General features: G+C 39.7%; 1 protein-coding gene across 3 annotated transcripts in view; it reads right to left on the bottom strand.

Moving 5' to 3' along the window:
- The window catches only part of LOC133842699 (capon-like protein), a 63,307-nt gene that overhangs the window by 16,131 nt on the left and 32,296 nt on the right, over window positions 1–14,880 (bottom strand). For 2 of the 3 annotated variants that reach the window (XM_062275901.1, XM_062275905.1), the window contains exons 3-5: window positions 2,686–2,757; window positions 1,930–2,025; window positions 1,668–1,835 (exon numbers count right to left, since the gene is read on the bottom strand). In XM_062275901.1, coding sequence (XP_062131885.1) covers window positions 1,668–1,835; window positions 1,930–2,025; window positions 2,686–2,757 — 336 coding nt within the window. The remainder of the gene's footprint in view (window positions 1–1,667; window positions 1,836–1,929; window positions 2,026–2,685; window positions 2,758–14,880) is intronic. The other variant, XM_062275902.1, reaches the window with a different exon arrangement.

The raw sequence follows: 14,880 nt of genomic DNA, 5'->3' as shown, positions 1-14,880 counted from the left end.
CTGCTTGTCTTTCGCTTTGTGAACCCAAACCCGAAATACTTTGCGATAATTGAAAATAAGTGCCTTAAATTGAAATGCCAGACTTGACATTGCCTCGAGGCATAGTTGAAGGCCAATCAGGCGAAACACAAATACACACAGACGTTTACTTTGACTATCATAACATCTTCAAATTAGTTTTGTCTATTTGTTGCACCGCAACGTACAACAAATCAAAGTAAATGCATTTCTGCGGCTGTGGCTGCCACTGCGGCAAACTACAAAGTAAAAGCAATTTATTTATTTGCCAAATCGCGGTCAAAACTTGAGGCGAGAGGCAAGTGTGTCGTGTGAGTAGCAGCCGCCGCAGTTTTGGCCAAGACTTTAATGTGAGAGACGAACATTCGCATTCGTATTCGCCATAATACGGAAATATGGCACACTGTCCGACGGTCAGCTAAATAGATAGACAGACAGTCAGGCAGACAGTCGGACAGTTGTGTTTTACATTTGCGATTTGAATGCCAAGTAATGTGACTGCAAGCTGAGTGTGTGTGTGTGTGTGTCTGCCCACTGGACACTGATGATAGCTAATGGCTGCCAATTTGTGATCACAGATCGCTGCTAATTATAACTGCAATGCATATTTAATTACAATTAATGGAAGAAAGATACAATTGAGTGAATAAAAACAAAACCATGCGGTATAAATTTCAAAATACACCGAATTACTAGACCGCAAAATTCTAAAAATATACCAAAGGCTATAACATCTACAAAATTTATGCACTGCAAAAATACTACAAATATATACCAAAGGCTGTACAATATACCGAGTTAATATACCGCAAAATACTAAAACTATATATTAAATACCATAAAATATATCAAATTAATATACTACAAAAATACTAAAAATACAGCAAAGCCTATATTTGGTATATTGATTAGTGCTACAAAAAATATAACAGATTTTCATCCAAAGCTACACTAAGACTCGAAGTAAGTAGGCGTTTTTCTTTATATCATATAGCCTGTGAGACTTAGGTGTTCATACGGATGGACAGACAGACAGACAGGCGGGCATGGCTATATTGTCTCGGCAGTTGGTGCTGATCAAAAATATATACTTTGTAAGGTCGGACATGCTTCCTTCTGCTCTTATATACATTTCCTGAAGCCACAAAGTTATAATACTCTTCTACTCTGTGCGTGGCTGGTATAATAACTGAATTAAATGTTAACTCTGTCTACTGCTAAACACACAGCAAATTCTCCCTCTCTCAGCTTTCATTTATGCACATCGCTCTTATTTGTTTATTTAACGCTCGTTTGCGTTTTCGTGTACAGTACTGTATCTAGTTTTTCCAAGTCTTTCTCCCCACCCGCTGCGTGCTGGATGATAGCCAAAAATTGTGCATGTGAGAAAAGCATTTCGCCAAAATGTCATGTGCAAATGTGTTTTTATACATTTAAAACTAGACGAGCACAGAGATGTCGCTCAACAAGGGGAATGTTTTGATGCTTTTGCTGCTGCTGCAGTTAACCAAGTCCAAATGGCGATTATTAAAATTGTACAAACGAGACACAATCAAAACAAAAATGTTATGCGGCACTTGCACTTAATTTATAAAGTAAATAAATCAAGTGAAATTTAATGAGTGGTTGTTGGTTGTGGTTGTGCTTACCTTTTTGTGACTTTTGAATACGGAACACTTGAATGTATCCGTGCTGGCATCGCGCGCTATGTAGCTGAATATTTTGAGATCGCTGCTGTCGTGGGACACATAAAATATTCTATAGATGGGATGATTGAGCAACTCGATTTCTTCGGGGTCATTGGTCCAGTTCTTTTTCTGTGTGGAAAACACAATAATAATAACAGAATGTCAGTTGTGTTGTTTGTTTACGACATTTGATGGATGCGTGAGCGCTTTGACTTTGACTTACTTTTCGTCGACGTTTCTTGAGCACAACACGAACGCCGTTCACCGATATTTGTATGGTCACCTTACGTTTCTTCAGATTCTGCACTTTGCACTCGTACTGCAAAACAGTAAACAGAGAATAAGTTAAAGTAAATAGAAAGAGAGAGAAAGAGAAAGTGGAAAAGCGACGTTATAAATGTCACGTATTCAACGCGGGAAATTGTCGAATTTTCAATTAACATTTGGCTGCCTTTGACGTTTGCCTCTAATGCCACGACATGACAATAACAAGCGCCATATTAGCCGCGCCCCAAATTGAAGCCAGACAAAGCTAATACACACACACACAGACAGACTCGTGCACACACATAAACATGTCGCAGCAGCTAACAATATTTAAGCCAACTCACGCACGACTCGCAAGCCAAACTAAATCAGGCACCCAGGCATTCTGGCGTCTCTTCTGTGTGAGTGAGTGTGTGGGGCAACGGGAAGGGGGCGTGGCAGATAAATATGCCATGCTGATGCGATGTAGCTTCTACTCGACACTGTGGCATGTAAGTGTAATCAGAGCACATGACATTGACAGCAGAGCAAAGCGAAGAAAAAAAACGTTGCCTGCTTTTAGGCGGCGCGAGAAAATAAAAGGAATTCTAAAGGAAAGTTTCTTTAATTGGCCGCGAAGAAACTTGAGACTGTGCTTCTCCGTGCGGGATAACAATGTGCCATTGTTTACCCAGCGCATACGCTGCGTATGCGTAATATGTAGATTACTCACCCGTATACGACGCATGGCCTGCACAATTTCAGCTCTTGTGTTTGGACGCGGCACTTCCTCCCAGCCGACGAACTGCAATGAGACAGAGATTCCGCATTATTATGCTGATGCTGATGATGATGATTATTATTATTATTATGGTTCCCATGTGCCCATCCACAAACACTGGGCAGATAAATAACACAAGCCAAGCCCATTGGCGCCAGCGAAATAAAACAATTTTGGCTGCCGCATAAGTTTCTAGCACCTCCCAGGGGTTGCATCCCAGTGGAGAAGAGGAGAAAAGAGGGAAGACGAAAGAGGGAAGAGGACAGTGGCTACTCCCAGTGGCCACAGCTGGTAAAACTCGCAGCTCGTGTGCATATTTATTTATAGAGGCGACTTTTAGCGACTGTTGCTAATTGCAGGCACTGCCAAAACAACGTCAGCCTCGACGCAGTAATTATAATTAGTGTGAAACACATTCTAAATTTAAGCCAAACAACAAATTGCAGCAAAAGTGCACAACGCAATGCAGCCCTTTGGCTGTCAGTGTGGATGTGACGTCATGAATTTCATTTTCATTTTCAATTTCATTCTCGTTTTCATTTTCCGTCGACCACTTGAAGCTAAATCTTCTATATGTCATGGCATGATTGGTCAATCGGTTAATGCCCACAATAAAACTGCTAAAACATGCAACAGTCGCCGCATTTTGTTGTGCACTCGTTTTGCAAAATAAATTGCAATTTTCACGCGCTCGATTATATGTTATACAGTATGTTTGGCCAAGGATAACGAATGCGTAGATATGGACCTAGATTTAAGCATTTTATTACAGCGACAACAACAATTTAAATGAAAATGACATGGCCAAACATACACTGCAAAAAAAGACCAGTATCTAAAATTAAGAAAATTCGACTAAAAAATTATGTTCTTATATCATTATCATTTTAAGAACGAATTCTTAAAGCTAAGAACATTAATCTAAAAAATGTTAAAACCTTAAAATTAGACCAAAAATTGTAGATTTACGTTCCAAAATTTTTGAAACTATGAGATTTATTCTTATTATTAAAAGGAACTTGGGTCTTAAAAAGTTCTTATATGTTCCCAAAATCAAAATGTGTTTTCTGACATTAAGATTGACGCACTTTTTAAACCAAAATTCTTATCACTAAGACCAAAAATTCGGTCTTAGAACTTTATGTTTTCAGTGTACAGAGAGTGAGAGGCACAAAGGGAGAGCGATAAAGATGTGCGAGACACGCCCCTCGAAGGTAATAAAAGCAAATATTTATGGTATGATGCTATGGCATGGCATGGCTTAGTCTATTTGAGTTCCCATTTGATACGCATATCCTGCATATCCTCGTCGTCGTCTGAAATTGTCTTTACTCGCTTCGCTTTTGTGGGTGTAAAATTAGCTGCGCATTTTCCCCCGAATCAGATTGATGAATGTTGTTTGTTGTTTGTTGTTCTTGTTGTCGTTCCTTTCGTTTAATTTTAGATTGCTAATTGGGCCGACGGCGTGCGCCATATCCAAAAGATCAACACATTAACACCTTGCAGCAGAAGCCCCGCCCCGACATTACCTGATTCCAGATGTCAGGCTAAAAATAGCCAAAACAAATGTTGAAAATTCACAGAAAATAGATTTGGCATATTGGCAGAATTAATAATAAATTACCCAAAAATGAAATGCTTTCAAGACACACACACACACACACACACACACACACACACACACACACACACACAACCAAATGTACAATCAATCGAAGCAAATTATGAGTTTTACACATAAGTTCATTAACATAGAAAAGCTTATGCATAGATTTATTTTTAGCCAACTGACGAATTCACATTAAAGGAATTATTAAGAAACTTTTACTAGGGAAAATCGAACATTAAATATGATTGGTAATTGCAATTGATTTTCCATCAATTTTATGACTTGTGGGGGAAATACACAAAAACTGAGAACAATTTCAGTTGAAAACTGTTTGTACACAGAAAGAAAAAGCGTGCTCAAGACAAGAATAAAAACTTTCATCAAGAATGTTTGATTATATTCTTAAATCAAAATTGAAATTCAACAAAAAATGTAGACCGCCCAATTTTTAAATTTAAGATTACAATGTTTTTTAAGAATAGTAAAGTCCCAAAATTGTACCAAAATCTTAAATCAAGATCAAACAATTCTACACATTGAATTCTAAAATTCTAGAAAATACAAAAGGAATAAACAAGTACTTTCGGGTACTCTAAAAATAACTATTTTAACCGGGGATTAACTGCAGTTGAAGCAGCTTGAAGCTTTAAGCCACTAACTGCCGACGTTCGTGTCTTTCACTAACTGGTTGTATTATGCAGAAGGATTTGCTTGTGCTTTAGCTCATCTCAAAGGGCATTAAAACATCAAGTTGTTCTCCTGTTCACACCACAAAGCAACCGAAACTAAATCCATTTAAATAAAGCATACTCAGGCAACTGCTAAAAAAAAGTAAAGAAAAGCAACAGCAACAGCAGTTAAAGGGGCGAAGAGAGCAGTAGAAAAAGAAGAAGAAAAGAAGAAGAAGAGTCTGCCACAAATATTTAGATTGCATTAAATTCATGCAAACACAAAGGATAACGGATACAGCGCTTATCCTCTCCAGCTATACAAATCCTCGCGCAAATAAAAAGCAACTTGGCTCTATCCATTCCACTACCCCCCTCTCCATCTCCCTCTCCCCTTTCTCTCACCTCTCCTCTGTTGTCCCGTTGCGATGCTTTTGCATTGGGAGTGCTCGTCTTTTTTATGCTTTGCCATCTATTGCTATTCGCATCCTTTTTTTCACTTAAAAAACGTTTCACTACAGCGACTTTCAGTTCAGTTGAGCTATGCAAATGGCTCGAGGACTTTGTGCGTCGCTTCGTTTAAATTCATTTGCTTTGATTAAAGCCCAAGCTCAAAAATGGCCAACTTGGTCCGAAACATTAGGATAACATTCTCTTTTTATGGATCCCGTAACCAAATACACGCAGCACGCCCCGTGCTCGTATTTTTTATAGTCGACTTCATAATTTAACTAATAACGAATGGTTTTTTTATTTATTTATTTTTTGGGTCTTCACCCCGAAGACATCTTTGTGGGCACATTAATTTTATTGATTTTACAGGTGAGTGTATAGAAGCGCGTTTTACGCGTATTTCTGTTGTTTATTTTATAATACAGCTCACGTTTCTTTCTTATTTTTTATGTCGGTCCTTTTCGTTTATCTAGCAATTGGTTTAACACAATTTCCACTTTTTTTCTCGTTTTGTGCTTTGGTCGATCGATTTTCTACGAAAATTCTATTTCTGTGCAGTTTTGTTTATTTGCGTTCATTTAACATTTTGATGGAAATCATTTTAAAAGAAATATACAAAAGCAAACATCGCATAAAACTCGAATACTCAAACAACAAACAGCCACCGGCTGCTGTCTGTCTACCGAGTGACTGGCGACCGATGCCATCGTGACGTCAAGCTCAAGCTCCGCCAAATCTGATAAGATCCAAGCAGCATTAATATTAATGCCTCATAAAGGTGCGTGAACCTCCGAACCGTGGGGCAATTAAGCACCGCTTAAAGCCGCCTAAAAGCCTGACTAATATCATAACAAAATTAAATGCAAATCCAACGCCAAAAATGCAGAGAGAAGGCAAACAGATTAGAGCAGCTTAGAAATGCGAAAAAAAACGAGTGAGAGACTGAGAAGAAAAAAATATGATAAAAAGAATAGGAAATGTATGCGAAAGAAATCGCTGCATAAAAAGGATTCAGATTTGGTTTTGGTTTTGCGCTTTGGGTTTTCAGCTGTCGACTCTTTAGACTGTAAACTCTGTAGTCTGCGGGTTTGCTGTTTCCCCGGTTGTCGGCTCTCGCTTTTCAGCGTCTGCTTCAGCCACAGCTAATGGCGCTGCAGGCCAAATGCCATGGACAGTGGCCAACGGACTGGGCAGCCCTTGGGTTTATGTAAGCATTTTGCAATGTTCTTTTCAACGCTTTCAACCAATACCCTGTTGCTGTTGAGTGAGGTATACACTTTGCAATATAAAGTGAATTATTTATTCAATACTGTCTACTTCTCTTCAATTGTCTTCTAGCCGTAGTATCTCGAAGCCTTCATCACTTTGTCTGCCGCATTTTGGCTTATTCTATTTAGTCCTCTGGCTGCTTCTAACAATGTAAAACATTTGTTTGCCCAACATTTTTAGCAGCTTTGAGCATTCATTTCTTTTTTTTTTATTCATAAATCTGTTATGTGCATGTGCGTGTGTATGTTTGTGTACATTTTTATATTCGTTTTTTTCTCTGCTTTACCCTTTTGCATGACCAGCGCCATTTTGCGCATTGCCGCAAGGCAACAAATTGTTTTTAGCACTCTGAACATTACATTTGCGTAGCCGGTTAAGCTGTTTGCTAATGCTAATACGATTAAATATTAACTATATTCTTTTTGCGTATAGCGTAAAAACAGGCGACATAAATGTTTGATAGCAAAGCACATTACATAAAAATAGTAGTAAAAGTAATATTAATGTTAGACGTATATATATACTAGCGTAAAGCAGAGTATTTCCCATTCGTAGTGGTATTTTTTTTTTAATTCGCTGCATGCTTTTCATGCTTGGCCATTGAAGCAAAACCCATTTCCCTTGCTGGCCAGTGCTGCCCATAACCCTGCAGCTGCTTAACGATGCGTTTGCAAAAATGTTGTTGCATACTTTCGGGCGGCGCTAGCAAAATGCACAGCTAACGCAAAGAGAGAGCGTGGATGGAGCATAGCATTTGATGGCGCTGCTCTCTTAACTCAGTTTGCGTATGTCAAATATAAACAAGAGTAATAACAAAAACCACATCAACATTGTCCATACATGTGTGCTATGTGTGCAAAAAAAAGTAAGGCCAAAACATAAACGAGAAAGATGAACCAAAAATAGATGGATTATTTATGATTCGCGGTGTTTATTGAAACATTTAATCGGTCAATTCGTGGTCGCATTTTCATTTTTCATTCATTCATTGCACTAAAACTCATGTCTGCCCTCTCTTTTTTTATTTTTTTGTTGTGTATGCATTTTATGCTAAGTTATAAATTAATAATGACCACAATAAGTTTTTTTGAAGCACATCTCAGAGTAATTAAGCTTCACGCGACCGTGAGTCCTTTTTGTGCTTTAAGTCATAAAAAATGCAGAAACGGCAAAACATTTAAAAAATGAAAATCAACAGCGCAAAGTTAAAAGTGACACGACGAGCGCACCGCTACCTCGCTGCCATGATGATGCCTTCTGCCTGGTTTCCCAAGTTTACCAGCAGCACAGGAATTTCCGCTAATAATGTTAATTCCATTGCCACCAGCAGCCCACACTTCACTTCCCTCGCTTTCCCTCTCTCCTGCTGCCAGTGGCTGCAACCACCACAGATAATCAGCAGAGGCATCCCTTACACCTCCTCCACCCCTCGCACTTGCTCCGCTCTGCTTGTTTCTCTCTTTTTGTTTAGCTTTCATCTTGAGTTTAGTTTTGTGCTGCGCTTCCTTCCTTCCGTCCTGTTCACAGTTGTTGTTGCTACTGCTTTGTTGCGCATTCCCGTCTCCTCCCCCCAACTCCGCTGCTTCTCATTATCATTCTACTGCCAACTTAATGATAGCGCACAAAACTTTTGCGGCTGGCTTTTTATGTTGTGCATAACTTTAGGCGCTTTGCACTGCGTTTAATTTAAAACAATTATTTGCGCAAGTCGCGCAGTTAACTGAAAATGGCCCATCCCAGCAGCCGCAGGGCAGAAAAGCTCGGCTCGGATTCAAACTCCAGCTAACCACAAATCAGGCCTGGCTCAAAAGGGAAACCAATTTCCCGCAGAAATAGAACGCTGAGTACAAATCAACTGCGTTTTGGGCCAGTTCATTAAATGTGACCCCAAATCATAGTAAAAGCTTTAACGGCTAGCCAAAAGTCATTTCAGACTGTCTGCAAATTGCAGTTTTAAATCTTTTTCGTTTACGCCCTAACAACAAATAAAACTAAGTGAGAGAGAGTAAGTCTGAGAGACAGATACAAGACAATAATTTGGTGTTGGGTTTCTCTACATTTGACGGGCAGCGGGATGCTAAAACATTTCGCCAAAAACTAACTGCAAACAAATGTTGTTAAGTAGCGCAATAAATCAAGTTGCCTGTAGTACCCTACTTACGACTTCAGCTTTAACTTTAACTTCAGGTTTGTGTATTCCTCTTTAAATGCGCGCGAGAAAAAAAAAAAAAAAAAAAATAAAAAGAAGACGAACGTAGAAGTCAACTGAAAATGCAAACAGCTAAATTCCAGGTGCAAAAGTTGTTAAAGTTGGCCAAACTCATTTTTTTTTTGTTTTGTCAGTCTGAGCCATTAAATGGCAGACAACATGCAGTTAACCCTTTTGGCTCATAAAATGTGGCTTAAGGAAATGCAAATCCTCTTAGAAATTTCCACAATTTGTTGCATTGATTAAGACTCTTACGTTTAAGGGCGTGGCCTGTAGTAAAAGCGCAGTTAATAAGCTGTTTCCGGTTACAACGCAAACTGACACACTTCAAAAAGTGTTTGCTGGCAAATAGACAAATAGACAAGACAAACGCCAAGAAAGAGAGACAACTATTATGACTCGCTTCACACATGAAAGCCATAATCATAACAAGCGATAAGCAATCATAAAAAAAGATACACACGCATACACACTTATTCTTTAGTGTTCTTTGTTGTAACTTTCGCTTGCATTGTAATTGTAAGTGTCAAGTTTTTTATTAGCTCACAGCACAGCGTCTAGTTCAATGCACCCAAGGCACGACAACACTTTAAGCATATTACGCCCATATCAATTTAAAGCTCAAATTGATGGAGACAGCAACAATGACAACAACAGCGGTTGAAGAAAAGTGTCTGTAGATAAAATGAAAAGTAAAAGTCGGAACAACAGCTGCTGGTCCAGCATTGACCCACATCATTCCCACACAGATTTTCCACTACGAATTCTTTCAATCATTATGCAAATGCAGCTGCATAAAGAATGTGAGAGAAATGAGACTTCGAACGATGGAAAGATAATGTACAATTGTCGAACAAGTTAAGCAATTAATTGGGTAGCAAAGTTTTTTGTGGGCGAATCGAGAGCAAAATCAATAAATAAGCCAGCTTTGGACAAAATGGACCAAAGGAGCGCTCTTGAAAGCCTGGTGAAAAGGACCTGCCGCAAGAGCAGGAACAAGGGCCATACAACAAGCGACAAAGCGCATAAAAGTCGAGTGAGGCAACAGCAACAACAGCAACAACAAGGGCAACAAGAACAATAAACAACGAGCAGAAAATCAATTGAAGTACTTAAGCAAACACAATGGGGCAAAAGTAGAGGCGGACCAGCTGTAATACCTACGATTGCGAGTGCGAGTATAATGAAGCGAGGGTCCCCAGAGGGGCATGCCCTTCCTCCTCTGCATCCTCTCTTCCCTCTTTTCTTTTCATTCAACAAAACAACAGCAGCAGCAAAGCCGCCTCTGCAAATGGGCCAAAACAAGTGGCGTCTAATTTAGCACAGGGCGATTATTTAGATATCAGCAACAACAATGCCAATTACAACAAAACAATAAGCTGCCAATTTTTTAAAAGTCAGTCCTAAGAGTGAGCAAAATGTGAAGAGAAAAACGTGTGTGGGGAAGAGGGGAAGAGTGCAGAGCAAACATCAATTAAAATAAATAAATTGCGTGGCAAACGGGGCGTATGAGCGACGCGGCAAACTAAACGACCGGAAGCGTTTAATTAGCGGCTTTAATAATTCAATCAGCATTGTGTGCGTGTGTGTGGCTTTAGCTTTTTGCCTCTGCTCTTTTTCGCTCTCTAGCTTGTGTGTGTGTAATGTGAGCCGCTAATTTTTGAACAATTTCAACAAAATTTTTGGTGAGCAATTTTCACACACAAGCGCTAAACAATTTTAAATGGCTTCGATTAAAATGATTGAAATTGATTTATTTCTTTTTTGTTATTGTTTACTGTTGTTGCTTGGTCACACTTCCATTATTATTATTTCGGTTTGCGACCACCCTCAAAGTCTCACTCTGAGCCTGAGTAATGAGCTGACTAATGTGTTGTGGCGGGCTATTGAAACGAGCTTGTGGTTTGCGCATAGTTCCGAGGGGTTGAAAGGGGGTTGTTGTTCTACCCGACTGACCCAAAAGGGATGGAGAAGCTGTTGTGGTTGCGGGTTGCCTGGCTGCAATTTAGGGGGCTGTTGTTGTGCTTTCCAAAAGTGTAGTCAACCGTCTAAAGCAGCTCTAATTTAATGGACAGACTTGCGTCTAATTTCAAAAGCTTTTCAACACATTAAAATCTTTTTTACTTGCCAGGGTATTTCAACGTCACCTACTGACTTTATTCACCTCATCATTTTGGGTTAATGAACCCGGGTTTTGGTCTTACCCGGCTGCCCCTTGAACTTGGCGCAGTTTGTGCAGTTGATCGATAAGCTTACCTGCAAAATATGAAAAGAAAATATGAAGAAATTAGTAGAGTCATTTGAAGCAAACTGCCCACAGCTAACTAAGGTAATATTTTCGTGCATTCGAAATGCTTTCGGCAGCATTTTAAAGCGTTAAAATTGCAAATACCTGCGTGACGTAAATGGAAAAATGCATTGCAATAAATTCAGAGACAACAGCAGCAGCAGCGAAGACAACAAGAGTCTACAAGAAGCTTTTGTGTGCTCGCTGTTTGTTTGTTGCTGGAACTTGTCGCTGTTTAATGAAAAACACAGCAGGCCTAGTCGAAGACAGAGTCACAGTCAGAGCTCGGAGTCAGAGTCACAGTCAGAGTCGAAGTCAAAGCCAACGCATTGGCTATTGATGCCTGAGAACACACAGTAAGCCAAGAGCAGACAAACATCGAGACATACGACGGGGCAAAGTCATCAAAGCCAGCGCCAAATGTTGCCAATTGCAAAACGCAAACATGGCCATGGCGATGTGTAGTTGTTTGCGACTTGCAAGTTGCAACCAACAAACAGCAGCGTGCAACTCTTGCAACTCGCTTGTTGCGCATCAATTTGAGCTGCGTGCGTCTGATGCCAATTTCCTTTCTGACTCTGACTCTGACTGCGAATCTGCCTCTAACTCTGATTCGACTCTTGTCTTTGTCTTTGACCGTTTGTGGACAGTTGTCGAGCTGCAAAGATGTTGCTGCTACTTCTGCTGATGTTGTTGGCGTTGCGTTTTTCTTTCTGTTGTTGTTTCTACTTTACCATTTCTCCATTTAAGCGGGCGCATTTCACTTTGTGTCGCTTAAAGGCGTCAGTGAAATTTTTGCCACATTTAACACTCAACACTTTTAACGACGACAGTTGGGTCGAGTCGCTCTAACGATTCTTAGACTTCGACACAGTCTCCAGCGGTATCCGGCGATGCAGCTGTGAGAGAGCTCATCACTTAGCACACAGATGAAGTAATTTCAGTCAATTTGAGCCAATAGAGCGAGGGAGAGAGTGAGATAAAGAGGGCGAACGAGCGAGCGAGAGGCAGGCGTTGCCCGACTAAGCTCTAATTATATTCAATTGCAACTTGTTGCAAGCCGCAAGAACAACTGCAAATTGCAAAGTGCAAAACTAATTTGGGCCAAAATGAAAGCAAACTATTTTTGATTAGAAAACGTCGCTTTTACTGTTGCTGTTGCAAGTAGAACAAAGAAGACTGCGCCACTGCGACTCTCGTTGTGGCTCAGTAAATATAATTACAACAATGGCAGCTGGCACACATTTTGAGACAAAAGCAGCATGCAACGTCAACAACATCAGCAGCATCAGCAGCAGGCGAAAAACTTGCACAGATTGCGAATGTTGTAAGCAAGGAAGCAACAGCTATAGCAAGGACAATGTTGCACAGGACACGTGCAGCGCAGGCAATCAGCTTGTTAACACATACACACACACACACACAGTCAGACAAACTTCATCACGTTCGCTTGCAGATTACCCATATGAATATGTTAAGTGGCAGGCGAACGTTGCGTATGAGCGATAGACAGACTGTTAGATTGTCAGCATTCTAATTGCCACCGACACGTTGCCAGATGCGACTGTCAACGCTGCTGTTGCACTTGAAATGCAATTTAACTGTCTGTGTGTTTGTGTAGAAAGAGAAATGTCATGACCAAAAAATCGATGACAAATCGCTGACAGCGAGACCAAAAGCATTTCATCAAACACAAGATGAAGTTGCCTTCAAACAATAGACAGAGATTGCTATTGGTGTGAACATCAACTCTGGGGCCATATGTCTATGTCAATGCTAGCTTATCAGAGAAAACTTTCGCCCCAAAAGCTCAATGAACCGTCGACGTCGTGAAAAATTGAATGTTTGTTGCCAACCAAACAAATGGATTATGAAATTCTCACACTTGACTGCGCCAATGTGGTGGCAATTTATGCATAAGCCTACGACATCGAGCTTTAATTAAATGGAAAACTTTGTCTCTTTGGCCAGGGAAGAAATCAATAGGCGACACGCCCGAAAAAGAAAAAAAAGGGACACGACACAACATTTGTGCGAGTCATAAAAGAATAATGCTCAGCATAAGAACGCGGCACGTTTTAATGACACGCAATGTGGCGATGTGGCATTGAAATTTTAATAACGCTTCGCTGGGTGTGGCAAACTCAGAGAAAGAACACAGTTATAATAGGCAGCAAACAAAAACTAACATGAAAGAAAGCTACAGTCGAGTGTGCTAGACTATGAGATACTATTTTGAATGAAACAATATTCTACAAATATACTAGAAGTATATACCGTAAACATACTAAAATAAAACCATATTCCAATCCATCTAATAATTAAAATATATTCAATAAGTACATTAAAAATATACCACAAAATACTAAAAATACACGAAAAGCTAAATTTGCTATATTGGTATAGCACTAAATTCAAAATACATCAGAGAGTGCCATATTGTCGGTATTATTCTTAAAATGTACCAAATCAATATAACGCAAAACTTGTGAAATATACCAAAGGTCGTGTTTTTGTTATATTAATATAGTACCACATTCGAAATATACCAGAAAGTGCAAAATATACCAGATTGCCAACCAAAACAATTATAACCCGTAGTAACTGAAATTTACAAAAATCATAAATACTGTAATTCTTAATTTATGTCCCAAAATTTACGACTCTACCTTAAAAACTACCCTTGTCATTCGATTTTTGTCGAAATGCACGAGCGGAAGTAGGCGTGGCTAAAATTTGAAACAAACATGATTAACGTGCATACATAACACGTGCTGTCGGAATAAATTATGGCTCTATCTCATATAGTCTCTGAGATGTAGGTGTTTATACGGGCAGACGGACAGACGAACATGGATAGATCGTCTCGGCTGTTGACGCTGATCAAGAATATATGTACTTTATGGAATTGGAGATGCCTTTTTCTGTCTGTTACATACATTTTCTTCCGGCACAAAGTGATAATACCCTTCTAGCTAGTGGGTATTAAAATAGTATGAATGAAAAGAAGTGACATGTGTCACAGCGATGTATGTTTGGCCAATGCGGCGTATGAGTGATGCGACTTTCCAAGTGAAAATTCAACTGCTGCTGCACAAAACGAGGGCACGCACATTACAAAGCAATTTGCGAGCCATCAAACAAAAAAAAAACTAACTAACAAAAACTGCAAGCGTGCTCGACTTTCCCAAATGCGAGGCTGAAATTAAAGCAATTTGCTGATTTTTACCGTTTGGGGGGCAACTTTTTGCCGCACGCACAATTATTGCGCACAACAACTGCTTGCCTGCTTGCCACATAAGGACACGACAACAATTTGCGCTAGCTTTGCGGCTAAAGTCAATGTCAAGGTGTTTATTTGCGACTCACACTCGAATATATTCACCACTATTCACTAACATATTCATTGAATGCATTTTTCGCCATGCATTGTTCACATTATTTACGAGCGTTTTGTTGATTGCTGCCGCTGATTTGCCTTGCTGCCGCTCATTAATTATTTATTGAACATTCCAGTGACTCAACACACACACACACATACATACACAAATGCTCATTATTTTCATTACGCAAAAATGTTGTGGCAAAGTGGAAAAGCATTTTGCTCTTTTGTTAACAGGCTGGCCAAAGTTCTGCCTCTCTGTGTTGGTAA

This window comes from Drosophila sulfurigaster, chromosome 3, assembly GCF_023558435.1.
Source record: "Drosophila sulfurigaster albostrigata strain 15112-1811.04 chromosome 3, ASM2355843v2, whole genome shotgun sequence".
NCBI classification, from domain to species: Eukaryota; Metazoa; Arthropoda; class Insecta; order Diptera; family Drosophilidae; genus Drosophila; species Drosophila sulfurigaster.
Note: the sequence above shows the minus strand (reverse complement) of the source record. Positions and strands in the feature narration are given on the sequence as shown.